Source organism: Diceros bicornis, chromosome 9 (assembly GCF_020826845.1).
Source record: "Diceros bicornis minor isolate mBicDic1 chromosome 9, mDicBic1.mat.cur, whole genome shotgun sequence".
NCBI classification, from domain to species: Eukaryota; Metazoa; Chordata; class Mammalia; order Perissodactyla; family Rhinocerotidae; genus Diceros; species Diceros bicornis.
Window position 1 is genome coordinate 4,489,397 of NC_080748.1, and position 15,348 is coordinate 4,504,744.

The following is a 15,348-nucleotide window of genomic DNA, read 5'->3' on the forward strand; positions in this document are numbered from 1 at the left end:
TTTTTCAGAGATATAACTACAATGAAAGGAACCATTGTTGCTCAAGTGGATTCAAGTGAGTCCTTCCAGGAATTCTGTAGTACGTCTTGTTTGTCTCTTTATGAAGACAAGCAGAATCCTACTAAAGGAGCTCTAAATAAATCAAGATGTACAATTTGTGGTAAACTAACAGAGGTTTGTATTTTTGTGCTTTATCACTTAGTTCTAGCTAATGGGAATATTTTTAACTTGAACAGTTATGACGTACTTTTTCATCAGTGTATATTTCCTTTTATTTATTTATTTATTTATTTTTCCCCCAAAGCCCCAGTAGATAGTTGTTATGTCATAGTTGCACATCCTTCTAGTTGCTGTATGTGGGACATGGCCTCAGCATGGCCAGAGAAGCGGTGCCTCGGTGCACGCCCGGGATCCGAACCCAGGCCGCCAGCAGCGGAGCGCGCGCACTTAACCGCTAAGCCACAGTGCTGGCCCGTATATTTCCTTAAAAGTGAGAATATATAAAATCTATCTTACCAATATCCCGTTATGTAATCCCATTCTTCCATAGAGAGACTGATTTAGAAAAAATTAAAATATAGTATTAAGTGACTTTTTTATTGAGGTTGGCAGTACTTCTAGACAAAACCAGAGTGTTTACACAAATAGGCTGATTACACAGGAAAGACAACAATCTTGCTTAAGAAGTAGAACAAGTGGAGGGAATATTTTTTGATAAACTTCACATTGTTAATATGGTATTAAAGTTTTTGCATTTGAGTAAAGAAAAAGAAACCTTGTGTATATATACCTCATTTAAATTATTTATAACATTGGTTCTCTCTCTCCTCCCTTTTCTAGAGCAGTGTACTTATAGTTCCTTTTGGATGTCTAAAGATTTCCAGTCTGTTCAAAACTAGCACTATCCAAACTGGATTTTTTCCTATCAGTTTTAGATACCTCTAGAGAAGTTTGTAGTGATGTCACTGGTGGTTCCCTTCCTTGCCCCCTGGGCCATATGTGTATTCCTTGTGTGTATAAAAATAGTTCAAAGGATAGTGAAAATGTACTTTGTCTATCCTTTTCCATAAAGAAACCTTCCACTGAGAAATTATTGAGGCATTCTCTTTCTGTTGGAGCACCTTGTTATTTAGCTACTTGTCATACTCATTTTTTTTTTTAAATTTTACTTGTTCTTTTTCTTTTAGATTCGCCATGAAGTTAGCTTTAAAAATATGACTCATAAGCTGTGCAGTGACCACTGCTTTAATAGATACAGAATGGCCAATGGTTTAATAATGAATTGCTGTGAACAGTGTGGAGAGTACTTGCCCAGCAAAGGTGCTGGAAACAATGTCCTGGTGATTGATGGTCAACAGAAAAGGTTTTGCTGTCAAAGTTGTGTCAGTGAATACAAACAGGTAATTCATGATCGAGTCAAAATTGGCCATTCTTTTGAATGTGTTTTAAATTGCTGTAATAGTTTTACTCTAACAGCATTTATTAGCGAGATTTATCTTGGAATCTCATTTCATTAATAATTCCATTATTGTCTTCACATGTTGGAAATGACATATCTCAAATGAATATGTGTAGATTATTGGAAATAAACTTGTGATTTTATATATAAAGGTAGATGCTACCAGAATACTTCCTCTTTTGAATTTTCTTTGGGTAATGGAGAGGGGTTACAAATATGGCTTTTCAAATTGCTTAAGCTGAGTTTAGGAATGGTTATCTTTTTTTGTTTGTTTGTTTTTATTCTTTGTGAAGAAGTTCGGCCCTGAGCTAACGTCTGCCAATCTTGCTCTTTTTTTTTTTTTTTTTTTTTTTTTGCTGAGGAAGACTGGCCCTGGGCTAACATCCATGCCCATCTTCCTCTGCTTTATATGGGACGCCGCCACAGCATGGCTCGACAAGCAGTGCGTCAGTGTGTGCCCGGGATCCGAACCAGCGAACCCCGGGCTGCCACAGGGGAACGCGTGCACTTAACCACTTGCGCCACTGGGCCGGCCCCGGTTATCTTATTTATATTTCAATTTTAAGGTTAATTTCAATTTTAAGGTCTTTTTTATTTAGTTTATTTTTGAGGTTATCCATATGGTTCAAAAGTAAAATGTGCATAAAAAGATACACTTAGAGAAGTCCAGCTCTCATTTCTATCTTCTCTTCTTGGTTCCTACTCATCCTTTATAGGTATCGATTTTCATTTCTTACTATTTTATGTTTTCTGTTCTTTCTGAAAAATTAAAGAAATACATAATACATTCTTAGTTTCTCTTTTTTCTATTTAAAGGTGGCATACTGTATGTACTATACTGCATCTTCCATTTTTCACTTCATAGTGTATTTTGGAAATCATTCCTTATCAGTGTATGTAGACCTTCCTCGTTCTTTTTATGGCTGCATTAGTTAAATTTTCAGGAATTCCATGAGCCAGTTGTTAAAAACACCCATTATGAAAAATTAAACTATAGAAGCTGGATAAATTATATTTATATCAGTCTGCTAGGGCTGCTATAGCAAAATTGAAGACTGGAGGGTTCAAACAACAGAGATTTGTTTTCTCATAGCTCGAGAGGCTAGAAGTTCAAGATCAAAGTGCCTTTCTGGGTTGGTTTCTGGTGAGGTCGCTCTTCCAGGCTTGTAGATGGTCTCCTTCTTGCTGTGTCCTCACATGGTCTTTTCTCTGTGTGCAAAAAGAGAGAGACAGAGGTCTCTGGTATCCCTTTCTCTTCTTACAAGGATATCAGTCCTATCTGATTAGGACCTCACCCTTAGGACTACATTTAACTTGAACTGCTTTCCTCAAGTCCCTATTCCAAATATAGGCTCTTAGGGAGTTAGAGCTTCAAGATAGGAATTTTGGGGGGACACAATTCAGACCATAACTATATTGAAAACAAATAAAACAACACTCAAAACTTAACACTTCCTAATTATTTTATTACATTTTAATATTACCTGTGCTCTTAAGGTTATTTACATCTCTTGTATTTGTATGATGGAAATAGTATGTGTAGTGGTGTGCTTCTGTGCATCTCTTACCAATTTCATGGTTTAGTTTCTTCTTGGTAGCCTGAAAATAGCCATAGTGGGAGTATTTTCACAGCAAATGCTACAAATTATCGTGCATTCCCTCACCTCCCAAGAGCTAGTGCTTAACCATATACAGGAGAACACTGGGCTGTACAGTAGTTTTTTGGATCACTTTGCTGTTGATTTTGCTCTTAGTTTTGAAATCAGAAAATGAGTTCTCCAACTTTGTTCTTCTTCAAGATCATTCGGATATTGTGGACCCATTCCAATTTTATATGAATTTAAGGATTGGCTTTTCCTTTTCTGCAGCAAAGGCTATTAGAATTTTGATAATTGTTGCATTGATTCTGTAGATTGCTTTGGGTAGTGTTGACATTTCAGCAGTGAACATGAGATGTCTTCCCATTAATGGTCCTTCAGCAGTCTTTTGTAGTTTTAAGTGTACAAGTCTTCACCTCCTTGGTTATATTTATTCCTAGGTATTTTCTTCTTTCAGGGACTTTTGTTAATGGAATTGCTATACTAATTTCTTCTTCAGGTTTTACATTGCTAGTGTTTAGAAATGCAACTGATATTTGAGTATTGATCTTGTACTCTGCAACTTAGTTGAATTTGTTAGCTCTAGCAGCTTTATTGTGGATCCCTTGAGATTTCCTCTATATGTCATCTGCAAATAGTGATAATTTTACTTCTTCCTTTCCAATTTGAATGCCTTTTATTTCTTTTCGCTAATTGTTCTGGCTAGAACTTTCACTATTATGTTGAATAGAAGTGGCAAAAGTGGACATCCTTGTCTTGTTCCTGATCTTATAGGAAAAGCTTTGTGTCTTTCACCATTGAGTGTGATGTTAGCTGTGAGTTGTTCATAAATGGCTTTTATTATGTTAAGGTAGTTTTCTTCTATTCCTAGTTTGTTGAGTATTTTTTATCATAAAAGAGTGTTGGATTTTGTTGATAATTTTCTTCATCATTTGAGATTATCATGTGGTTTTTACCTTCATGCTATTCGTGTGGTGTATTACATTGCTTATCCTACATTGAACCACTCTTGCATTACTGGGGTAAATCCCACTTGGTTATTGTGTATAATACTTTTGATGTGCTGCTAAATTTGGTTTACTAATATTTTGTTCTGGATTTTTGTATATATATTTATAAGGGATATTGATCTGTAATTTTTTTTGTTGTGATGTCTTTCTATCTTTGGAATCAGGGTAATGCTGGCTTAGTAGAATAGGGATAGGAAGTGTTCCATCCTGTTCTGACTTTTGGAAGAGTTTGAAAAGAATTTGTTAGTTCTTTAATGTTTGGCAGAATTCACCAGTGAAGTCATTTTGTCCTGAGATTTTCTGTATTGCAAGGTTTTTGATGACTGATTGAATCTCTTTACTTTTTACAGGTCTGTTGATATTTTCTCTTTCTTCTTGAGTCAGTTTTGGTGGTTTGTGTGTTTTAAGGAATTTGTCTATTTCATCTAGATTATCCAAGTTGTTGGTATATTAATTGTTCATAGCATTTTCTCACAATCCTTTTTTTTCAGGAATGTCCGTAGTATTGTCCCTGCTTTCATTTCCTTGTTTTGTTCTTTGTATCTTTCGTTTTTCTTAGTCTAAACTAAACGGTTTGTCGACTTTTTTGATCTTTTCAAATGACCAACTTTTGGTTTCATTGATTCTTCTATTTTTCTATTCTCTATTTTATCTCCACACTAGTCTTTATTACAGATCTTCCTTGACTTACGATGGGGTTATGTCCTGATAAACCTATCATAAGTTGAAAATGCATCTAATAAACCTAATACACTGAACATCATAACTTAGCCTAGCTTGCCTTAAACGTGCTCAAAAGACTTAACATCAGCGTATGGTTGGGCAGAATCATCTAACACAAAGCCTATTTTATAAGAATGTGTTGAATATTTCATGTTAATTTCTTTCTTTCTTTGTTTCTTTCTCTCTTTGTTTCTCTCTCTCTCTCTCTCTCTCTCTCTCTCCTTTCTTTGAGGAAGATTGGCCTTGAGCTAACATCTGTTGCCAGTCTTCCTCTTTTTGTTTGAGGAAGGTGGTCCCTTAGCTAACATCAATGCCAGTCTTCCTCTATTTTGTATATGGGACACCACCATAGCATGGCTTATTGAGCGATGTATAGGTCTTCACCAGGGATCCAAACCTCCGAACCCTGGGCCACCGAAGCAGAGCCCGAGAACTTAACCGCTACGGCACTGGGCTGGCCCCTCTTGTAATTTCTTGAATACTGTATTGAAAGTGAAAAGCAGAAGGGCTGTATGGGTACAGAATGGTTGTAAGTGTACCCATTGTTTCCCTTTGTGATCTCGTAGCTGACTGGGAGCTACGGCTCGCTGCCACTGCCCAGCATCAGGAGAGTGTTGTGCCACATATTGCTAGCCTGGGAAAAGATCAAAATTCAAAATTTGAACTATGGTTTCTATTGAATGCATGTCGCTTTTGCACCATCATAAAGTCAAAAAATCCTGAGTCGAACCATCGTGAGTTGAGGACTGTCTGTATTTCCTTTCTTCTGCTAGCTTTGGGTTTAGTTGTCTTTTTCAGTTTATTTAAGATGTAAATTAGGATATTGATTTAAGATCTTTTTAAAAATAGGTATTTATAATTATAAATTTTCCACTGGTTATTGTTTGCATTGCACCCCATCATTTTCGGTATTTTGTGGTGTTTTGCTTTCATTCATCGAAGTATTTTTAAATTTCCCTTGTGATTTTTTTCTTCCACCCACTGCTTAAGAGTGTGTAGTTTAATATCCTTGTATTTGTGAATTTTCCAGTTTTTCTGCTGTTGTTCATTTTCTAGTTTCATTCTATTATGATTCAAAAAGATTTCTCTATGTGATTTCAATCTTTATAAATTTATTGAGACTTTTTTGTGGCCTAACATATGGTCTATCCTGGAGAATATTTCTTTTCTTTTTTTTTTTTTATAATTTTATTTATTTATTTCTTTTTCCCCAAAGCCCCAGTAGATAGTTGTATGTCATAGTTGCACATCCTTCTAGTTGCTGTATGTGGGACGCGGCCTCAGCATGGCTGGAGAAGCCGTGCGTCAGTGCGCGCCCGGGATCTGAACCCGGGCCGCCAGCAGCAGAGCACGCACACTCAACCGCTAAGCCACGGGGCCGGCCCTATCCTGGAGAATATTTCATGTGCACTGGAGAAGAATATTTATTCTGCCGTTGTTGGGTGGAGTACTCTACATGCTAGTTGTTTTATGGTGTTACTCAAATCCTGTATTTAATCATTGAAATTCTGTCTAGATGGTCTATCCATTATTGAAAGTGGTGTATGTATTGGATTCTCTAACTGTTATGTAGAATTGTCTACAATATTGTTTATAGTTGTTATATCTTCTTGATAAATTTACCCTTTTATCAGTATATATTGTTTTTCTTTGTCTCTTGTAACAGTTTTTGACTTAAAGTTTATTTTGTTTGATATAGTCTAACAGCTTCACCTTTCTTTTAGTTACTATTGGAGTATCTTTTTCCATCATGTTGCTATTTGTAATTTTGGATGTAAAGCGAATCTCTTGGAGACTGCATATACAGTTGGATCATTTTTTATTTCCATTCTACCAGTCTCTTCCTTTTGATTGGAAAATTTAATCCATTTACGTTTAAAGTTATTCCTGATGAGGAAAGATTTATTTTTGCCATTATTCTTTTTGGTTTTTTATATGTCTAATATCTTTTTTGTAACTCAGTCCCTCCATTACTGCCTTTTTTTATGTTTAGTTGATTTTTTTTAATGAATTGTTTTGATTCCCTTCTCATTTCCTTTTGTGTATAATTTTTAGATGTTTTCTTTGTGTTTACCATGGGGATTACATTTAACATCCTAAGTTTATACCCATCCAATATGACTTGATAATAACTGGCGTTTAAAAACTCTGCTCCTATATAGCCCCACTCCCTTTGTGTTTTAATAAGTTACATCTTAAACATTGTGTGCCTAATAACATAGATATACAGTTATTTTTTGTGCATTTGTCCTTAAAAATATGTAGGAAATAAAAAGCGAATTTACAAACCAAAAAAACAATAATAACTGCATTTTATATTTGCTTATGTAATTACCTTTACTAAAGATCTTTATTCCTGGGGCTGGCCCCATCGCTTAGCGGTTAAGTGCGCACATTCTGCTACTGGTGGCCTGGGTTCGGATCCCAGGCGCGCCCTGCTTGTCCAGCTGTGCACCGCTTGTCCAGCTGTGCTGAGGCAACGTCCCACATACAGCAACTAGAAGCATGTGCAACTATGACATACAACTATCTACTGGGGCTTTGGGGAGAAAAAGGGAAAAAAAGGAGGAGGATTGGCAATAGATGTTAGCTCAGGGCCTTTCTTCCTCGGCAAAAAGGGGAGGATTGGCATGGATGTTAGCTCAGGGCTGATCTTCCTCACACAAAAAAAAGATCTTTATTCCTTCATTCTGCTTGAGTTATTGTCTAGTTACCTTTCATCTCAGCGTAAGTCTTTTTGACTATTTAGCATTTCTTGTAGGGTAGGTTTAGTGGTAACAAATTCCCTCAGCTTTTATTTGGATATGTCTTTATTTCTCTTTCATGTTTGGATAATAGTTTTGCTGGACATAGTATTCTTGTTTGAAAGTTTTTTTCTTTCAGCCTTTTCCACATGTTGCCCCACTGCCTTTTGGCCTCCATGATTTATGATGAGAAATTGGTGGAAAATCTTATTGAGGATTCCTTGTACTTGACAAATAGCTTCTCTCTTGCTGCTCTCACGATTCTGTCTTTTAAGTTTGATTATAATGTGTTCTGTTGTGTCTTTCTCTGAGTTTGTCCTGCTTGTAATTTGTTTTGTGTCTTAGCTTTGTAGATTTGTGTCCATTATCAAATTTGTGAAGTTTTTAGCCATTATTTCTTCAAATAATCTTTCTGTCTTATTCTGTCTGTTCTTATTCTGGGACTCGCATAATGCACATGTTGATCTGCTTGATCTGTCCCATAGGTCCCGTAGGCTTTGTTCACTTTTCTTGATTCTTTTTTTTTGTTCTCCTCAGACTCCGTAAGTTCAGTTTTGGCCTTGTTACTGCTAGTTGTGGTGAGAGTCTTGACTCTCTCTACTAGTTCTCATATTGAGGGGGTAGGTGGATAGGGTACCTTGTTACTTCCTGATGGGGTAGAAGTTCAGGCTCCCTACTTGGCCTTTTCTGACATCACCCTGGCTGGGTTGCTGGGGTGCGGCACCTTATTGCAACTCGGCCAAGATGGAAGACTAGGCCCTCCACTTGGCCTTTTCTGGTGTGGGTGAGGTTAGTGCTACATTTTTTTCTGTGGTGTTTGGATGACGGAGAGGGGCTATTGTCTAAAAGTTTTCTGTCTTCCTAAGCTGTCATTCCATTTGTATTTCTCTTATAGGTATGTCATTTCTCTTGCTGGTTTCAAGATTTTTTTCTTTGTCTTTATTTTTATTAAAATTTTAATTTTATTATTTTATTAATTTTTTTCGGAAATTTGACTGTGATGTATTGTGGTGATTCTTTCAGTTTTTCCTTCTTAGAGCTTGCTCAGCTTCTTCTATCTATTAGGCTTCTCTTTTAATTTACAGTGTTTTCACATATTTCTTTGAGTACTTTTTCACCCGTGTCCTCTTTATCCTCTCCCTCTGGGACTCTAATGGCATGCAAGTTACATCTTTTGTTATAGTCCTGCAGATCCCTGAGGCTATGTTCTTTTTTATTTTTCCCTCCGAGTCTGTTTTCTTTCTATTCAGATTGGATAATTTCTATTTTCCCTTTCACTTGTTCTTTCCTCTGTCTTCTCCATTCTGCTCCTGGTTCCATCCATTGGGGTTTTTGTTATTGTTGTTACTGTTTTTTACTAATACTTAATTTTTTAGAACAGTTTCAGTGTTACAGAAAAATTGAGCAGATAGTACAGAGTTCTCATGTTAAAACCTCTCCTCATTTCCCTTTTTATCGACACCTTAAATTAGCATAATACATTTGTTACAATTAATGAACTGATATTGATATATTATTATTATGTAAAGTCCATAGTTTATTTGAATTTCCTTAATTTTTACATAACATCCCTTTTCTGTTCCAGGATCCCGTCCAGGATACCACATTATATTCAGTAATCCTGTCACATTAGGCTTCTCTTGGTTGTGACATTTTAAACTTTTTTTGCTTTTGATAACCTTGACAGTTTTTAGGAGTCAGGTATATTGTAATATGTCCCTCTATTGGAATTCATCTGATGTTCTTTTTTCATCATTAGACAGACTGGGGCTATGGGTTTTTAAGAGGAAGATCACAGAGGTGTTTACCTTTCACACTTTTGCCCTTTTCATCACATAACAAGGGTACGTCTATCAATATGATTTATGACTGTTGAAATTGATTACCTTGCTGAAGTAGCATTTGCCAAGATTCTCCATTGTAAAGTTAACACTCTCCTTTACCCTCCCACCCCCAACCCCATTTCCCTGTTGTACTCTTTGGAAGGAAGTCACTCACTCTTTTAAGGGTAGAGCACATAGATACTTGAAATTTTTCTGCATAGGAGATTTGTCTGTTCTCCTATACTTAAGAATTTATTCAGTCATTTATTAATAGCTGTGTGGACTCATGGATCTTTATTTTATACTTTAGGTTGTGATTTAGTACTCCTTTATTTATTTTGTTGCTCAAAATTTTCTGGCTTTGGCCATTGGGAGCATTTTCACTGTGGTCTTTTGACATATCTCATTCACTGATTTTTTTAAAAAAATTTCTGTTACTGGTGTTTTTTCAGTCCTAGAATTTCCATTTGGTTCTTTATATCTTCTATTTCTTTGGTGAGGATTTTTATTTTTTCATTAAGTGTGTTTTTCTTCCTTGTTGAGGCATTTTTATTATGACTGCTTTAAAAATCTGTGTCAGGTAGTTCTAACATCTCTACGCTTTTGGTATTAGCATTGTTGATTGTCTATTCCATTTAAATTGTTGTTGTCCTAGTTTTTGGTAGGATAAGTGATTTTTTTCATTGATACCTGGACGTTTTGGGTTTTATGTTATGACACTCTGGATCTTATTTATTTATTTATTTATTTATTTTTTGTGAGGAAGATCAGCCCTGAGCTAACATCCATGCTAATCCTCCTCTTTTTGCTGAGGAAGACTGGCTCTGAGTTAACATCTATTGCCAATCCTCCTCCTTTTTTTCCCCCAAAGCCCCAGTAGATAGTTGTATGTCGTAGTTGCACATCCTTCTAGTTGCTGTATGTGGGACACGGCTGCAGCATGGCCGGAGAAGCGGTGTGTCGGTGCGCACCCAGGATCCGAACCCGGGCCGCCAGTAGCGGAGCGTGTGCACTTAACTGCTAAGCCACGGGGCCGGCCCTCTGGATCTTATTTAAACCGTCTTCTTTAGCTGGCTTTGTTTGACACTGCCCTGGCAGGGGAAGGAGGGCTCGACCTCATTATTACTAGGTTGATTTAGAAGTCGAGGCTCTCCAGTTGGCCTCTGTTGATACCCATGGAGGGGAGAGGAGCTCCTTGTTATTGCTGGGTGAGTGTGGAGTTCCAGCTCCCCTCTACACTTCGACTGATTCCACCCTGACTGGGAGGAGTAGGGAGTATCTCCTTACTGTGCTCCATAGAGCCTCCACTGACACCAAATGATTCCACTCTAGTGGATACGGAAAATAATCTTTGTACTATCATTAAATAAAATAAAAATTATTTAAAAATAGTTTCATGTTTCATGCTTTAAAATATTACTTTCTTATGTTTTATAATTCGCATACTGTGTGTTCATAATTTATAAGTAAATAAATGAGAAATCATGCATACGTGTTACTGATAAAGGACGCAATCAGACATGTCTGGAGGCCACTACCCAAGGTGTTCTAGTGAATATCTTCTGTTCCTGTAGCCTGGGAACTAAAATTGTATGGTGATCTTTTCTTGACTCTGCCCTCCCCTCATCTTTTGACCTGTCTTTCTAACATTTAACAGGGCTACCATTATTGTTTATCTGTGTTCCCATTGCTTAATTAGTTTCTGGAGTATATTGATACAGGTAATTAATAATCTAGATCCTGGCAGTGGAGACTGTATAATGTTTAACACTTGTCTTTCAGTATTTTCCATTTTCATCTGTAGTATTTTGACTTTCATGGAAAGCAGGGCGCTTTCTGCAAAGAGTAAGAATGTGCTGGAACCTATCGTGTTTTATTTATTTATTTTTTTAATTTAATTTAGTTTTATTTTTTTTGTGAGGAAGATCAGCCCTGAGCTAACATCCATGCCAGTCCTCCTCTTTTTGCTGAGCAAGACAGGCCCTGAGCTAACATCTATTGCCAATCCTCCTCCTTTTTTTTTTTTCTTCCCTTTTTCTCCCCAAAGCCCCAGTAGATAGTTGTATGTCATAGTTGCTGTATGTGGGATGCCGCCTCAGCATGGCCAGACAAGCAATGGGTCAGTGCACGCCCGGGATCCGAACCCGGGCTGCCAGTAGGGAATGTGCGCACTCAACCGCTAAGCCACGGGGCCGGCCCCGTCATGTGTTTTAAAAAGAGTTCCCTAAACAACGTATATGCAGATGATGAAAATTGTAACTGTGTAATCTCCAAATCATGTAATTTAGAAGACTTTGAGATATCATTAGAAGTATTATTAATAGACTTTAATGAGATCTTAGAATATATTATCATCTAAGAGAAATAAGAGATTTTTTGCAAGGTTCACTTAGAGGTGAGTCAAATCTAAGGGTCTATTTTTAATTCCTTACCACGTTATTATATTATTGTTTTATCATTAGGTGATGTTCTTCTATACGATAATCAAAATTATATATTAATTTTTCTGTAAGTTGGGCAGTAGCATTGGGAATAGGACAGATAGGCATTGTTAAAAGTTGGAATGAGTTTGTAAGTCACAAAACAGGCAATTAAGAATCAACTTTTACAGATTGCTTATTTACCTTTCAATTTAGCAGAGATTTTTTTTTTTTATGTTTTTATATGGTTTTTTAAAGATGGTTTTACGAAGTCTTTTAAAATCTTTTTTTAGGTAGGTAGCCATCCAACCTTCCTGAAGGAGGTTCGAGATCACATGCAGGACTCTTTCTTAATGCAGCCTGAGGTAAGCAGGAATGTAACTGGGGTTAAGGCCCCGATAATTTTATGCACTGCTACTCTCTTTATTATGCATCTGAAAGATCATGGAAATTTTCAAGTATATTAAAATTTATGAACTTAAAATGTGTCCGATGATTGTTTTCTTACTTTATCTCTAAGACACAGACAGACTTTTATTTCACTAAAGATTACATGTATTTTCTTGTGATATGCTCATTTGCTTTTAGGTATTTATGTTGTTAAAAAATTATTTTCAGATATAATTTTTTAATGCATAGTACCTTGTCCACAATAGGCATTTAATTATAGGATATAAAAGTGTCCCTCTCTTTTGTGCCTACCTGAAAGATAAACCTTTTCAAAAAAATTTCCAAATCTGTATTACCATTAATCCAGATGAATAAATTAGTACATGAATAATAAATGTATGCAATTAGGAATAATTATAACTAGTACAATGATCAAAATAAGGAATTTTATATTAATATCTATCTGATTAATCTGTGTACCTTATTCAAATTTTGTCCATTAATGTCCCTTACAGCAAATGGAAAAATATTATTTCTTACCTTGGATCCAATCCAGGATCATAGTCCATTATTTCTTTAAAAATTTTTGGCTTTTTTTTCCCCTCTCTTCTGCTGAGATCCCAATTCCAGATACATTAGACTTCCTGCTATTGTCCTGTGGTCACTGTGGTTCTATTTATTGAGGTATTTTTTAGTCTTTTTTTCCTTGCTTCATTTTGGATAGTTTCTATTGTTGTATCTTTAGTTTTACTAATCTTTTCTAAGCAACTGTTAGTTCCATGCAGTGTATTTTTCATCTTAGATCTTGTATTTGTCATCTCTAAAAGTTCCATCTGGGTCTTTTTTTTTTTTTTTTTTTTTTTTTTTTTGTGAGGAGATCAGCCCTGAGCTAACATCCGCCAATCCTCCTCTTTTTTTGCTGAGGAAGACGGCCCTGGGCTAACATCGGTGCCTATCTTCCTCCACTTTATATGGGACGCCGCCACAGCATGGCTTACCAAGCAGTGCGTCGGTGCGCGCCCGGGATCCGAACCAGCGAACCCCGGGCCGCCGCAGCGGAGCGCACGCACTTAACCGCTTGCGCCACCGGGCCGGCCCCCCATCTGGGTCTTTTTTATATCTTCTCTTCCTTGCCTCATTACGTTCATGTTTTCTTTACTAATTTCGTTCATATACCAGCATATTTATCATAGCTCTTTTAACTTTTTTGTCTACTGTTTTCCTATCTGTCATTTCTAATTCTGTTTCTACAGGTTGATTTTTTTAAATTATATAATGAGTTATGTCGTGTTTTGAGCAGTGCATTGTTTCATATCTTTTGTCTAGTTTTCCAGTTATTAAAGGTGAGAGGTTAAATCTAGTCTCTTACTCATGGCTGGGAGTGGAAGTCCTGTCTGCTTTAATCTGAAACAGTTCCCCAGTCTTTGTCTTTAATGACCTTGACATTTTTTAATACTTTAGGGCATTTGGTAGAGTGCTTCTCAGTTTGGATTTGTCTGATATTTTCTCAAGATTAGATTGAGGTAGTGCATTTTTTGGCGTGAATACCTCATAAGTGATGTTGTTTCCTTCTACCAGGAGGCACGTGATTGATATCTGTTTGTTATTATTATTGACTGTATGTTACTTGGGTTCACTTGGTCAAGGGGAGGTCTGTCAGATTTCTCTAGGGTAAAGTTGCTGTTTTTCCCTCTGTATTTATTAAGTTTTTGGGGATGATATATTTGATACTATGTAAATATCCTGTTGCTCAGCAAACTTTTCACTCACTATTTTTAGCATCCATTGTCAATTAGAAAAATTTTTAAGTTACAAAAGTAGTATATATGTGTTGAAAGAAAAATTGTAAACTATGCAATAGTGAAGAAAAGTAAAACATTATTGTGTGTATATCTTTTAGACCTTTTTTCTCTGCACAAACATCTTGCAACAGGTAATTTCAGGACTTTAGTGAATAAATGGAGTATAAGTTTTATTGAATTTGTCTCTTAATCTTCACTTAGTATAAAATTTAGTACAATATCATGTCATTGTTGAAGTTTTATCTCCTTCTAATCAGAATTCTTCACTATTTTTGTACTTTGAACTCCCTTGGTAATATGGATAGGCTAATTATCAGAATGTTATTAAATGCATAAAATAAAATATCTATGATTATAATTAGAACCAATTATATCAAAATACAGTTATCAATATTTTTTAAAATTTTGAAATGTAATATATATACTTTATCAATGCATTAAGTAATAAGATATAGTGGTTAATAACTATAATTTTTTGAAGTAATGTTGAACACAGATGATGCATTGAGCTGTCTGCCAGTACTACATGAAAAGCTGGGGATTTTTATTTTTGACAAAGGCACAGGTTCTGCCAAGACTGATGTGGTTTGTTGCCTCCAATTAGAATGAACGAGAATGTAACATTTCATTTAGATGTTAATGAATATAAAGATAATGTTTTTTTCTATACAACGTCATGGACCCAAGTTTAAGTTGTATTTGAACATGGCTAGGAAGTAGGTTCTGTGCAGACCGTATCTTTGTACCCGTTTCCTAGATTAGATGTGCAGTAACAAGTATATCAAGCCTTTATCTCTTGAGCACGTTCCCATGTGGTCTACTCACTTGGTCAAAATGTACTAAATGAAATGTATTACTGATGTGTAAAAGGAAAAATTGGGAAGTTTTAAAATCATGTGATAGTTAATTTTGTTATTCACGTGGAATCGGTTAAAGTAAAAAGAAAGGCACTGTTTTTCAGTTAGTAGACTGAAAATGAGCCAATTTGCCATAAACTCCGCCGTATATTTACCTTACTATATCTTGTTTCAATCAATTTTAGCTCATTTTTTTCACTGAATTTATAAGTAGGTTTATTTTTTCCCATGCCTGAATGGGGAGTATATTAATTGTGAATTTGTTCCACTTAATTTCATTCCTTTAAATCACTCAATTCATGTTTATAGGATGCATAAAGTTTAAATATGATTATTTTGATTGTTTACATATGAAGCAGAGAAAACATGGCATGAATGTATATTTCCTTTTTTGCTTCTGTTCTTCCATTAAATGGGTCGTTTTGCTTTTGAAGTAGTGGTGGCTATGAAAGTGGCTGTGTTAAAATATTTTCAATATTAATGATTCTATCTTTCTGATAGTACTTTCTCATTCTCTTCAGA

At 35.9% G+C, this 15,348-nt stretch overlaps 1 protein-coding gene across 2 annotated transcripts in view; it reads left to right on the forward strand.

Moving 5' to 3' along the window:
• ZMYM2 (zinc finger MYM-type containing 2) overlaps positions 1-15,348 on the forward strand; it is a 105,563-nt gene that overhangs the window by 36,189 nt on the left and 54,026 nt on the right. For both annotated transcript variants that reach the window (XM_058547790.1, XM_058547789.1), the window contains 3 exons: positions 9-174; positions 1,188-1,400; positions 12,071-12,142. In XM_058547790.1, coding sequence (XP_058403773.1) covers positions 9-174; positions 1,188-1,400; positions 12,071-12,142 — 451 coding nt within the window. The remainder of the gene's footprint in view (positions 1-8; positions 175-1,187; positions 1,401-12,070; positions 12,143-15,348) is intronic.